Raw genomic sequence first — 14,869 nt, forward strand, 5'->3', positions numbered from 1 at the left:
AAGGATTAGGCAATTCACAGCTAAGTAAACATATCATTTTATGTTTACTAAGCATGAGTATGAAACAGAGATCACATTGTCAAGGTTACACCGAAAGTAAACTTACAATAATTCACGTAGCAGGTTTTCACATGTGTTGAGAATCTTAGTGAAATCCGATGATCTGTGGCTCATTTCTGGATAAAAAGCAAGATAAAAAGAAAGTTATTCCAGTTACTCAAAATTCCAGTATCCTTCCTCAGTTCATCTCCACAAGCCTTCATCAACCACCAGCCTCCCCCTACTAGCAAATCTTGTCTGCCAGCCTTACCAAATTTAGGAAGCCTATCAATCTCTCATCACCTTTGGCAATCCAAATCTAGGAGAATTCAATTTTCAGGGGCGACAAGAACACCTGACAAATGAATGACGTTGCCATCCAAAAGTCGGGCTAGTGGAGAACCCCTTTCAGCCTCCTTCAAGCCAGAGGGCACCAGAAACACACAGCTCCCCCCGTGGAGGGAAAACGCAAAACACCAATACAAACACATTGCGCTGCCACACAAAATGGATGCAACAAATAATCTTGTATCACAAGGTTATTCTTTTTTCTGAAGAGATGGAAAAAAACAATTTTCTTCATCTGAAGCATTTAACAGACACATTTGGAATAATTACTTAAAACGAATTGTCTGATATGCTTACCCAGAATACTAATACCAAGTCCTCTGTAGTCCACCAGTTCCTTCTGTGCTTCAAGCAGAACCTGTAAGTTGTCAAACAGTATCAAAGAGTCAAATACCAAAAGTCATTTGCTGTAGCAACTGGGTTTCACATTTTGAGTAAAATTGCAGTTTGTTTCAAGTTGTAAACTAGGCAAAAGAAAAATGTATAACTGGGCTCTCTCTGACGTGCTTGCTGGTTGCTACTATTGGGATTACCAATGCTGGTAAAATTATGTTGGTATTGCCAAAACCAATAGCAGTAGAAGGAGATCTTGGAAAGGTATTTTCTATATTACCTAGATGGCTGCCATGTTATGCTGCATGCAACAGGACGGCTTTGTTCGAATGGTATTTTCTATACTTCTAAGATGGTCGTCTGCCGTGTTGTGCTAAAGGCAATGTGGGAAATGTAGAAAATACTAATCCAGTCTAAGGTGGCTGACTACTGCTACTAACATTGCAAATGCTGCTGCAATAAGACAAGTATTGGCAAAGTGCGCAGAAAGAGGAGAAGGCCCTGAGCTGCACATGTGCGCTGGGGGGACCAGAATACATCTCCCTTGGTGGCAGAGGAGGACTTGGGCGTTTGTGTGGGGGAGAAAGAGAGCGAGTATTAGAGAAAAGAGCAGCTCATGCACTTCAGTGCTAAATGCCATGGTGGTTAAAGAAATAAGAAACTGAAATAGACATAAATGCCTTCCACTGATAAGCAAGAGGGCAGACTCATAGAATATTTAAAAGTATTAGTTATAATTCAGTCTGCAACAGAAAGCCTGAGCTGTATGTAGTGACATCACACAAAAAAAATTAGAGGCACTTTCAGGGTGTAGTTTAGCTTGCTAGGAAAAGTTTGCAAAATGAGATTCTCACCAGCTTTAACTTATTTCCTGCTCAAGTTCATGCATATTAAGTACCACCCTTAAGGTCTATGGTATCTAGCACTTCTAAGCACCGACAACGGTTTTCGTAAATTAGACTATGGATTTTGCAGCCAATCACAACAAGCATTTGGCCAAACCATTAGGTCTGGTTTAAATGAGGACCTTTTGGCTTTGACAATGCTCATTTTGTTTATGAAAGTTTTTGTATAAATGCGCACACTGTATGAAAATAAGCGTTGCCTAAAAGCCAAAATACATCTTTTATGCAAAAGCACACATTACACTGTAGTAGGCTCGAACACTGAAAAAGACTGCTTATCGTGAGGAAGTCCACTTTATTCAACAGCAGAATGTGGTCACTCTGATTTTAATTAAGCACAAACCCGTAACTCGCTCCGGTCCAGCTTGGTGGACGTGGCTGACTGATTGCAAGGAATTCTTATGTGAGCAGTGACAACCGGTCTCCACCGCCTTCCTGAATGTGTGAAACTGTTACTCTTTGAAATCATATGGCCGATAAGTGGCAAGTAGAGCGCTGACTGACTGTGTGCTGCTAAGTGCACAGGGGCCGACTAACTCCTGCCTTAATGCCGGGTCTTTCATTTCTCTTTAACCAAGGGTGTGGCAGGGGCCCAGCGCCGTCATGGATACGCCCAGCGGCGTAGGATTGTATGCCTTCGGAACCAGGAGGAGCTGGAGGCAGGTTATGCAGCAAGGAGTGGGACACGCCCAAGGAGGGCAAGGGCAGCACGCAATCTATTAACGAGGATGATTCTGGAATATCAGAGAGCAGAGTAGAGGGAGGACCCGACAGACAGAAACCTGAAACAATTGTTATTCCACTATGAGAAGCTTCTCAAAAAGGAGTCCAACAGATGGTGGGAGGTAACTTCCCTGAAAAATTATATTGAGGCAGGCAGGGTCCCAAAGGGACTTCAAAATCACACAACACCTATATACCAAAATCCCAACCCCAAATTACACGAAGAATAGTCAGCATAGCTGGCTTCTATGTGTAAAAACAGGATAGGCTAGATTACTTTCCAACCTTGAAGGAGAAAAAGCTGCTCAAGGTCACTTTGGATAAACACCACATATCGACTGACGATCTCAACCTATGTTTTACCCACAATATACATAAGAAACAAACAGATTTCCTGGTTGCATGTGTCAGGATTGAGAACGACTTCATACAGACTTGCATTTCCAGGAAGACCACCTCAAGCAACAGTGTATTACATGCTCAGTCGCCGCCCATTGAAACTAAAGTGGATCATTCGGTTTGGTGAGATCCACTCCGGCTCCCCAATCGACCCCTGCCCTCACCACATCTTCAACAAGGCCGACTCAGTCATCGCACCCCACCTACGGGACATCATCAACGCCTCCTTCGACACCGCCACCTTCCCTGAGAGTTGGAAGCACGCCGAACTCAGCGCCCTACTGAAGAAACCATCAGCGGACCCCACCGACCTCAAAAACTACCGCCCCATCTCACTCCTTCCTTCCTTTTCCTGCCAAAGTCATCGAGAAGACCGTCAACAGACAGCTGGCCGCCTTCCTTGAGAAGGATGGATCCCTCGACCACTCACAGCCCGGCTTCCGAGCCAACCACAGCACCGAGACCGCCCTCATCGCAGCCACCGATGACATCCGAACACTGCTCGACAACGGGGAAACAGCGGCCCTCATCCTCCTGGACCTCTCCGCGGCGTTCGACACGGTCTGCCACCGCACCCTAGTGCAGCGCCTCAACAACATCGGAATCCAGGAGAAGGCACTAGAATGGATCATCTCCTTCCTCGCCGGAAGAACACAGAGTACGCCTCCCACCGTTCAGATCCGAGGCCACCGAAGTCATCTGCGGCGTACCACAAGGATCATCACTCAGCCCCACGCTGTTCAACATCTACATGATCCCCCTTGCCGCCATCGCACGCCAACACAACCTCAACATCATCTCCTACGCCGACGACACCCAGCTGATCCTCTCCCTCACCAACGACCCTGCCACCGCCAGAACCAACCTTCACGAAGGGATGAAAGATGTAGCCGAGTGGATGATGACCAGCCGCCTGAAACTGAACTCAGATAAGACGGAAGTCCTCATCCTGGGATCTTCGCCCTCCACCTGGGACGACTCCTGGTGGCCCCCCGCCCTGGGCAGCGCACCCAAACCAACAGACCACACACGCAACCTGGGTTTCATCCTGGACTCCTCCCTCTCCATGACCAGACAAGTCAACGCCGCCTCCTCGTCATGCTTCAACATCCTACGCAAGATCTTCCGGTGGATCCCCACCGAAACCAGGAAGACGGTCACCCAGGCCCTCGTCACCAGCCGACTGGACTACGGCAACTCCCTCTACGCCGGCACCACAGCCAAACTCCAGAAAAGACTCCAGCGCATTCAGAACGCCTCAGCACGCCTCATCCTGGACATCCCCCGACACAGCCACATCTCCGCACATCTGAGAAACCTGCACTGGCTCCCCGTCAGCAAGAGAATCACGTTCCGACTCCTCACCCACGCACACAAAGCTCTCCACAACCAAGGCCCAAGATACCTCAACGACCGTCTGACCTTCTACACTCCCAGCTTCGATCGACCAGCCACGCCCTCGCCGCCATCCCCCGCATCCGAAGAGCCACCACGGGAGGAAGATCCTTCTCCTACCTGGCTGCCAAGACGTGGAACTCCCTCCCCATCCACCTCCGCCTGACCCAAGACCACCTCTCCTTCAGGAAGCAACTGAAGACCTGGCTGTTCGAGCAGTAGCGGATCCCCCTTCCCCAAGCGCCTTGAGACCCTCCGGGTGAGTAGCGCGCTATACAAATGCTTTGATTGATTGATTGATTTGTGCAGGGTGGAAAGGGCGAGATTTGCTGATAGGGAAATTCTGAAAGATGTGCGGAGAAAGGGGTGCAAGTGTCTATCAGAGACAGATGGCAGAAGAAAGTGCTGTGAAGGTGAGAATGTGTCCGAGACACCCCAAAGTGCACTACACTTTCAACAGCCCTGAACATAATTCACAATCTATAATGTTCAGAATATAACGTTTTCAATTATAATTTTTCAGTACAATCTTGTCGATATTCATTTACCTGATACAGCTAACAAGCATCGGCAGAGCCAATAAACAGGTCTGGCTTGTTTGAAGTATACGTGCCGAGTGCTGTAATATGTCTGGATGAGGTAACAAAAAAACAAAGCAAAAACAAAATAAAGGCACACTAAAACTAGCCAGGGGGCACATGTAATGTGAAGGAAAGGTTTTTAGTTTACATATTGTATCGCACGCCTTTCACTGCACAGGCCACGCCTCTTGGCCAGGATTCCTAATTGCGCCTCTTTGGCCATGCCACTGCCACCCAGGTTATCATCCCATTTAAAGCAATTACTATAGCTCACGCAGACTGGTGTGCGAGACCTTAAAGTAAATTAGCTCACTGATTATAACCTTTCAAATATTGACCGAAGGTCAAATAACAAAAACAAAAAGCTTGACCCTAAAGAATATGCATTTAATTAAAGAAATCTCAGCATTGTTCAGGTTACCGTACATGAGAGACCGATTAACTAACGTTGAATAGGAAAGATGGCATTGTATTTTGACTTCATACGATTAGGGGCAAGCAACAGTTTCAAACAAGCATTAGAAATGCAATAGGTCTCGCAGCATTAGAGTTAGTGCTTTTAGAATTGTTAATGGTTTTTTTTGTAAATCTTTAGCATGAGGTTGAGGGTGAGTGAGGGTGAGGGTGGGTGAGGGTGAGGGGTTGAGGGTGAGTGAGGGTGAGGCTGAGGGTGAGGGTGAGTGAGGGTGGGTGAGGGGTTGAGGGTGAGGGGTTGAGGGTGAGGGGTTGAGGGTGGGTGAGGGGTTGAGGGTGAGTGAGGGTGAGGGGTTGTTCCTGTTGGGCCAGCCCTGCTGCTGGCTGGGGGAGGGCTGGTGAGACTGGTGGAGGGAGTTGATGGAGAAGGGGTCGAGGTGTGAGTAGGGGTCTGCCGACTGGGAATACGACAGGGGCTGGTAGGGGGGCGGGAAGTACGGAGGCTGAAAGTCAGACGAGCCAGAATGAGAGAGAGGAGGGGCCGGGCTGTACAGGTGCTGGCTCATGGCCGAAAGGTGAGGTAACCTCGGGTTCCCGTTGCTGCTGCCATCATGTCGGTCCAGAGGAGAGAGGAAAAACACAAGATGTAGGTAATTGAGAAAGAAAAAGGACTCAAAATCCGCGCGCATGCTTCGTATATTCAGTTTTGCGCTTTTCACTTCAATTATCGAGTTTTAAAAAAAAGAAATTATATAGCTATATTTAACAGATTAATCGTAAGTCAAAATCGCTGGGAAAAAATATGCATCAATAAAATCAATTATCCATCTAAAAATGCACTATGGAATGGACTCCTTGCGTTTTTTTAGCGCCGGATACTTCCTATCCAATACCTGCGCACTATTGGAAGTTCGTAGAATAAAGACAGAAACACGATTTGCCCAGGATCACACAATTTTTATGGCGCTGGAAAACATTGTAAAACTCTGGACTCAGGATTGCGTAAACTACAATGTAGCCTTGATCACATGTATGACAGCTCGTTCCATGTGCATTAATGCTCAAACAGTGCTTCTCCAACACAAATGACATCCCCAGCTCACGGTAATCACCACAGGCACGCCACATCAGTCAAACAGAGCACGTACCCGAGATTTTAAAGGCATTTGAGCACCAGTTTCCGGGTGAAAAGAAATTAATTAATGACAGCGAGATATGTATGAGGAAAAACACATTTGGCAAGCAATGCAATTCAGCGGTGTGCTTTGTATATTAGAAGAAGTACGGGGAAAGCTGCAAAGTGTGTTTTTTTTGTTTTGTTTTTTAGGGGTGAGGGGTCCCACTGCGGAAAAATACATAGATGTTTTTGCAAACGATTGCTGAATTTTAAAACATAGACGGGTTGCCTAAAGCAAAACGTGAGTCACCAGTGGCACAGCCTGTCATCCGAGGGCAAGGCGCTTCCAGTGCGAAGAAAAACAGATTAACATATTTTCTCACAGAAAGAAACTGTGCCGTGATTTTACCGCTCCATGCTTGCTGGAATTACACAAATACTTAATTAAAGATAGTCGCACACATACTGCCGTTACGACGCTTGAAAACGACCGTTTCTAAATTCGTTTTACGCAAGCACCAACCAGCTGACTAACAGCTCCGCGACGAAGAAATCGCAGTTTTGTGCACCCACTGGCGTCCCCGCGTTACACTGTTCATGTGGTTCAAAAGCAGCTGACATAAGCAAAGTTCTGCGTTTAGATTCCACCCTGACAAGCACATTTATCAAGTTAATGCAAATTGTTATAGTGCGTGCCAGTTTTTAAGTGCGGCTGCGAGTGAAGTGGGCTTTATGTTAATAAATAAAAGTATTTGCGGCCGTGCACATTCTAGGTATTGCGTGGCTGTGAATATTATAGGTATTGCAAGGCTCTTAATAAAGCGGGCGCCATGTTAATAAATAAAAGTTTTCAGCAGCCATGCATATTATAGGTATTGCAGGGCTGTGAATAAAGCGGGCATCATGTTAATAAAATAAAAGTATTCGGCGACCGTGCACACTGTAGGTATTGCGTGGCTGAGAACATTATAGGTATTCACTCAGCATGGTGCCCTTGTTCACATTGCCCTGAAACTGCGCTTTAGATCTTGTTTAATTTTACATACACAGGCTGATCAAAATTATTTGAATAAACAACTTACCTCTGGTTAACTGTGCAGTTGTGCATTTATTTCATGTAACACAGTTTTAACCAGTCTTTTTTAAAAGCAAATAAACCATTGAAACAGGGCTGTCTACGGGATAACATGATTAGTCTACATCATACAGTGTGTTTGAAATATGCGTTACAGCAGTTTATCTAAGTACTGCCTTGTGAAAAACTAACTACAGAACCACTGAGAGCTTTATATTGTCCAGCATTTAAATCCGGCCGTCATCCATAATGCTTGGTAGCAGGCTCTGCACTCTGATTACAGAACGCCGGTGTCATTAAGTGAGCAAATTAAAGACGTGAATAATTCACTGGTGCGGCTGATTGTTGTGCTGTTTGCACGCAAGATATAAAAGAAGAGAGGGAAGTTGGGCGCGCCAGAGCTGGATGGGGCTAGGAACTTGTTCACTTCACAGGCGAGCATGTACGTCGGGCACAAACTGTGCAACTTCTATTGCCCGGCGGGTGTCTGTATGTTCCAGGCTTACCGGTACTTTTATTGCGTGGTGGAGCGGTGAGGCGCCCGCGAGCGGAGGGAGGAAGTTGGGCAGAGCAGCAAATGCTGCAGAGGGAAGTGTGTATTAAAGAAGCGTTGCAACCTTAAGGGAAAGATTGCATGTGTGCCAAGCGTGGGGATTCAATGCGAAGGGCAGGGGAGCTTGAAGGAGCACGCCGCGGCGTATAAAACAAAAGAAAGGAGGCGCCTGCTTCATGCCGGGTGAAACTGCCACGCATTAATGCACACTGCCCGGGCGAAACTGCCACGCATTAATGCACACTGCCTGGGTGATACTGCCACGCATTAATGCACACTGCCCGGGCGAAACTGCCACGCATTAATGCACACTGCCTGGGTGATACTGCCACGCATTAATGCACACTGTGAGAGCCATCTCCCTCCCTGGCTTCATTCCCATATGAAGAGAAGCACAGGGGAAGAGCAAATTAAGTTGTGCGAGCCGGCCTAAAAGACAAGACGGAGGGAAGAGAGGGGAGGGGGGAGGAGAAATGCGACACGGCGGGAAGGGGCAGGCAGGATGACTCAGGGGAGGGGGCGGAGCGGGGCAGAGCGGCATGTGGGTGTGAAGAAGCCGGGCCTTTGAAGTGAAGCTAAGCTTCACTTCAAAGGTGTCGGAGGAATGCGGGCGGCTGTGCACGCGCTTTTAAGCTCAATGCACATGCGCATTGAGCTTAAAAGTCACGGGCACTGCAAGGAATCGCCACGATTCCTTGCAAGTTAGATAAAGAGTCGATGAGCCCCTATAGTCTCGCTTGCTCGATGCGCATGCGCATCGACAGGCGAGACCTAAAAACTATAAATTGCAAAACCACCATTTAAAAGTTGTCTGAAAAGAGTATCAAATAAACACAGAAACGGAGGTTCAACAAAGGTAAGTAAACACACGTATGCTAAAAGGGGGGCTTGGGGGGGGGCAGCCGACCGCAGGGAGGTCCCCACCCCCGGGCTGATTGGGAGGGGCTAGTGGGGGGGGGGTTGCATCAGGGCACCGGCCTTGGGCTGGTTTTGGGCTCCCTCGGTTCCTACTGGGGGAGCCCAGCTATATACCCCTCTGGCCCCTCCTCCCGGCCACCATTTTAGGTTGAATGACCTGGTGGCCGGGAGCTCATAGTTATTTGGAAATTTTCTGAGAAGTCATTTCGTTTTATTCGTCATGTCGGGTGAAGATTACCGTGTTTTGGAGGCGATCCGCCTCTTGAGCGAAGCGGGACGCCTGGATCTGGTTATAGGAGATGGGACTGGGCCGTCGCGTCCTCGGCGACAGGCCTCAGCTCGTGTGGCGGCGGTGGTCGCGGCTTGCGCGTCGCCGAAAAAATCTCGCCGGGAGGGGGTAAGTGTCAGGGGCCGCCCGCGCGCTAGAAAAGCGGCCCCTGGAGGTGTGGAGCATGTTGGAGTGGGAGCGGGTTTACAGCGTGAGGCGGGTTTAGGGGAGGGAGAGGCTTCTACTCCCTTGGTGAATGTGGTGCCGCTGCAGCGCTCGCTTTCGGTCCCCGCTGCCAGAGGCAAGCGGGCCGTCAAGCAGGGAAGCAGAAAGCGTTCCGCTTCTATCTCCGCCTGTCAGGCTGAGGTCTCGGCGGCCGCGGCACCGGCGGTTGGCGCGCATGCGCATTTCGAATTCTGTGCGCCGCGCGCTCAAGTTGACTGTAGTTTCCCAGCGTCTGTGCCGGCCGGCATATCTGGTGAGCCTTCGGTTTTGGGGGCAATTGGTTTGCGTCAGGAGGCTGATTTGTTGGCTCCTCATGAGGGGTTTATAAATTTTACGCCAGCTGGCGCTTCTGGGCCGCAATTGTTGGGTGATGTTGAGCTTCGGCCTCCAGTGCAGCCTGGACAGTTAGGGGCTGGGGAGGTTTTTGTACCTTACAGCCCCCTGTTGTTTTCCCCCCCGTCTCAACTCGGGGGGAGGTACTGTCAGTTCTTAGTGGTTCTGTGGGGGAGGGGGAGTGGGCGCAGATGGAAAGGAGGGCAGGGGCAGGTTTGCTGGGACAGCAGTCTGGTCGTGTTTTGTTGTGTGATCCACAGGATGTTTCTGGGTCTGGCAGGGGGTTCATTGAGCCTTTTGAGGGTGGTGCTGTTACTTTTCCTCTGCAGGAGAGTGGCGATAGGCAGGTGGGTGTTAGATCTTGGGAGGGCCTAGATGTTTTTCCTTCCTGGGCAGAGGGGGTTCGTGATGCGGGCAGGGTTACACCAGTCCAGGACACTGATATGCTGAGTGGTTTTGGGGGCACTTTGAGTTTTCCGGGTTTGCCTGTTGGGGTCAGATCACTTGGGAGGATAGAGCAGCCCCGCGCTGATATCCAGCAGACAGGGCAGGGTGGACTGGCATCGGGCCCTGCGTCCAAGATGGTTCAAGGGTTGCTGGACTGGAGTAGTGGAGATGAGGTGGTGGAGCCTTCCCCTCCTCGGAGGGGCTTACCGGTTCAATCTAGGGGGTCTGTTGCTAGGGATGTTGGTAGGGTGCAGTTTCAGGATTCTGGTTTTTGTATGGCTAGTGGTGTTGATAGCTTTGGCCGTTTTGGTAGTAAGGGTCCCGGCACATCAGTTCAGCCTTTTGCTTTGCAGGTCAGGGAGCGTCGTGGAGAGGCAGACTTGGTAGGGTGGAGTGCGGCCCAGTTGCACCGAGGAGAAGGGAGGGTGGAGCCTGGCGCGGCATACCCCGTACCGGCGAGGGACCCCGGCGCGGTCAACATAAGCAGGTCAGGCGCGACCTCGTTGGCCCCAACGTCTTCATTACAGGATCTCGGCGGGGTCAGCAGAAGCAGGTCGGGCGCGGCCTCGCTGGCCCCAACTTCTCTTTCTACAGGTATCGGCGGGGTCGGCAGAAGCGGACCCGGCGCGTCCTCGCTGGCCCCATTGTCGGTTTCTCTGGATATCGGCGGGGTTGGCAGAAGCAGGACCGGCGCGTCCTCGCTGGCCCCACATGTTTCTTCTCATCAGCAAAGGGATTCATCGTTGGTTCAGTTGCACAAATCTGGTCAACGTTTGGGGGAGTACAGACGGGTCCAGTCGGCTCCCCGCCTCAAATGTCAGTACGGGCTGGTAAGGCCCGGGTTGGTTTCAGAAGTCCGTCAAAAGAATTGGCCCCTCCGAGGTTGGAGGAATCTTTGGTTTTAGATTATGATGAGGAGAGCCCTGAGGAGGGCGAGATACCTGCTAAGGGTGCAAGGGGGGGGCTTTTTCACGCTTCTGATGATGTTTTACAGGCACCGGTGGTGGTGCGTCCGAGAGCTACAGTTTCCAGACCAACTCGAGAGAGCGGCCCCGTGGTGAGGGTTCCTCGTTCAGGCGTTGATGTTGAACAGATGGCATGGAGAGAGAGGCCGGCCCAACTGCCTTTATGGAATCCAGGTGAGCTTGCTGGGCCGCGGAACAAGCCATTGATGGTTTCTGTTGGAACGGGGGGGGGATCCTCCTTCAGAGGGTGTGGATTTTAAGCTCCACAAGGGTCGTTATGTTAAGGATCAAGGAGTGGGTACGAGTGATGGGGGGGTGGGTTCTAAGGTGGATTCCGGGACTGTTACGGAGCCCATGGAGGTAGGTAAGGACCCCCCACATAGCAAGGAGCTTAAAATAAAGAAATTGCCTTACATGGGCGTCACAAAACCTTTGGGCGCTCATTTAATGCTGTCTACTAAGGAAAGGATTTGGAAAGGGGAGTACGTTGAATTATTGAAGCTTTTACATAGGGAGGTTAGGTCTAAGGAGGGGTCTAAGGAGGAAGAGTATGAGTTGGCCAAGCGCCCAAAGGTTCCTTTGACCATAGAAAACTGGACAGCGGCATTTCTTATATACGCTAGTGTGTATTGTGAGAAATTCCCTGAGCGCTGTGTGGCACTGTTTAAGTATATGGATGTGATCAGGAAAGCGCAGATTACTGGCAGTGGTTATGCCTGGTCACAGTATGATGAGGAATTCCGGGCTCGGATGGCTTGGGATCCTGAAGCGAAATGGGGGGAGTTGGATAATGACTTGTGGCAACACACTATGGGTGCCTCGGCGGGTGGTAAGACAATTTTCACAGCTAGTGGGTATCCATTACCTTCACGGCCCTTTCAGGGTAGGCCCACTCGGGGAGGGGTGGGTGCAGCTGTGTCAGTACAATCTGCCAATGGGACATGTTGGGATTTTAACAGAGGATATTGCCCAAGAGACTATTGCAAATTTCGACACGAATGCTCCCAATGTGGTAAACCGCACCCACTGTCCAAGTGTTGGGGGCCTCGGGTTACAGGGGGTAGACAGTGGTCACAACAGACAGCCAATGCCCCTGCTCCTGCACAGCAGCCTCAACCTTACAGGGGGGGGAAGAACACTTCTGGAACTGGGCCCAAAGGCTCATACGCCAGTTAATCCTTTTCACTTGGCTGTGGCTCTGAGGGGCTACGGGAATGTCGAGGCTGCTAAGTTGTTGTTGGATGGTTTTCAGGAAGGTTTTTGTTTGGGTTACACAGGGCCGCGGTTGCGGCGGTGGTCAAAGAATCTAATGTCGGCCAATGAACATCCAGAGGTGGTGCAAGACAAATTGGATAAGGAAGTGCGGGAGGGAAGGATGGCGGGTCCTTTTGATGATTGGCCCTTGGAAAATCTTATTGTCTCCCCAATTGGTGTGGTGCCTAAGAAAGAGCCTGGGCAATTTTGTTTGATTCAACATTTGTCATGGCCGGAGGGCTCATCAGTTAACGATTTTATTGATGGTGAGGCTGCTTCAGTGTCTTATTCTTCAGTGGATGTGGCCATGGCCCTGGTTGTATCTGCCGGCACTGGTGCGGCGATGGCAAAATGTGACATCAAATCGGCATTCCGTTTATTGCCTGTACATCCTGGGGATTGGGATCTTTTGGGGATTCAATTTCAGGGGAAGTGGTATGTGGATAAGGCTCTACCAATGGGTTGCTCCATATCCTGTGCGTTATTTGAGACCTTTAGCACATTTCTCCAATGGTTTTTCACCGACACGTCAGGACATCAGCTTGTGACTCACTACCTGGATGATTTCTTTTTTGTAGGTGCTCCCAATTCCTCAGCATGCCAGAATGCTTTGCGAACATTCCAAACTCTGATGGAATTTTTAGGTGTGCCGTTGGCACCGGAAAAGACAATGGGCCCTTGCGCGACCATGTCTTTTTTGGGAATTGAGATTGATTCTAATGTTATGGAGGCACGTTTACCAGTGGATAAAAAAGAAAAAATGTTGGACCTCTTACATGTTATGTTGAACAAGGCAAAGGTGACAGTGAAGGAAGTTCAGGTGCTGCTGGGCCATCTTAACTTTGCTTGTAGGGTGGTCCGGGCAGGTAGAACGTTTTGCAGGCGTCTGGGTAGAGCTCTGTCTGGTCAGTTTTTACCTCACCATCACGTTCGCTTGTCAGCAGGTGTTAGGGAGGATCTGCGGATGTGGGTAGCCTTTCTGCACTCTTTCAATGGCATTCCTCTGTACAGAGAAGAGAATTGGATTTGGGACGTCCAAATTTTTTCAGATGCTGCAGGCAGTGATGGTTTCGGTCTTTACTGGCAGGGCAGATGGTGTGCTGAACAGTGGCCTGCTGCGTGGAAGAACGGAGGCAGGAGTATTGCCTTCCTGGAGCTTTTCCCTGTGGTGGTGGCGTTGACTTTGTGGGGTCAGGAGCTTTCTCACAAAAAAGTGCTGTTTCGAATTGATAATAAGGCTGTGGTGGACATTATCAATCGGCAGTCGGCCAGGGATGCTCACATCTTGAACCTCTTGCGAGTCTTTGTGTTGGGGTGCTTGACGTATGACATCAGTTTTAAGGCCTTACACATTCCTGGGGTGGACAATGACATTGCGGATGCTTTGTCTCGTTCACAGTGGGAGAGATTCCATGGGCTAGCCTCGGAGGTGGACAGGACGCCGACCCGCATGCCGGAACATCTGTGGACTGTAGGCGAGACAGGGTTTTGCAGCTGGTGGTAGGTTCGCTTGCAGTTTCCACTAGGACAGCGTATGAATTGGCCTGGAAAGAGTTTTTAGAATCTGGGGCCGGCTGTCGCGCTCCGGGCTGGAGACGATCTGAAGATGTGGTACAGTTCATTCTTCACTTGATAGACAGGGGGCTGACACGTGTGACGATTGCTGGAAAATTGGCTGGTATTGCGTTCATGGGCAAATTGCTGTGGGGCTATTCTCCTTCGGCAGGGGAGGTGGGTAAGCGCATGCTAGAAGGTTGGTCTAGGGAGAGGGGTAGGGAACATATGGTTCGCCGACCTTTGTCTTGGCAGACGTTAGCCCGAGTTTTGCAGGTTTTGCCCTCGGTTTGTCTGAATGGGTTTGAGGTTTGTCTGTTTTCTACTCTTATGGTTTGGATGTTTTTTGGTGCTTTCAGAGTTTCTGAGTTACTGGGGTCGAAAGTTACTTTTGGGGTGGGGTGGGAGAATGTGCGATTTTTGGAAGCGGGGTTGCACGTTTGGTTGGCTCGGGCAAAAACTGATCAACACAGCAAAGGGAGGGGCATCTGGCTGGAAGCTTCTTCCCCTCCTGAGACGTGTCCTTTGAGGTGGGCCAGGCGTTTGCGGGACTGTTCGGGGGCCGCCTTTGAGGGCCCTGTTTTTCGACATGTGGATGGTTCCAGGGTGACGGAGTATCAACTGCGCATGGTTTTGCGTAAAGCGCTGCGCTTCCTGGGCTTGGATGAGACACAGTATGGGACGCATTCTTTCAGGATTGGGGCAGCTACAGAAGCTCATAACAGGGGTTGGTCGCAGCAAGACATTATGTCTTTAGGGCGTTGGTCCTCCAACTGTTTTAGGCGCTATGTGCGTACTGATCCTGTTATGGCGCCTGCGGATGATAGTTTTGCTTGAGTTTGATGCTGCTTTTCTTTTGCAGGTTCAGTGGCCGGCCCCCGCTCGACTGTCATGACGATCTGGATAGTGGGACATTCCTTCATTAGGCGCGCGGAAGATCAAGCTATAAGAAGCTATTTTGGTTCCACACTTGGTTTTAATTCTCGTCTTTTTAATGTTGTATGGAAGGGGAAGGGAGGTATG

At 49.9% G+C, this 14,869-nt stretch overlaps 1 protein-coding gene across 1 annotated transcript in view; it reads right to left on the reverse strand.

Moving 5' to 3' along the window:
* PSAT1 (phosphoserine aminotransferase 1) overlaps window positions 1–14,869 on the reverse strand; it is a 90,734-nt gene that overhangs the window by 71,080 nt on the left and 4,785 nt on the right. Inside the window, exons 2-3 of the mRNA XM_078675854.1 lie at window positions 685–745; window positions 107–176 (exon numbers count right to left, since the gene is read on the reverse strand). Coding sequence (XP_078531980.1) covers window positions 107–176; window positions 685–745 — 131 coding nt within the window. The remainder of the gene's footprint in view (window positions 1–106; window positions 177–684; window positions 746–14,869) is intronic.

The sequence above is a fragment of the Lissotriton helveticus genome, chromosome 2_1, assembly GCF_964261635.1.
Source record: "Lissotriton helveticus chromosome 2_1, aLisHel1.1, whole genome shotgun sequence".
Classification (NCBI taxonomy): Eukaryota; Metazoa; Chordata; class Amphibia; order Caudata; family Salamandridae; genus Lissotriton; species Lissotriton helveticus.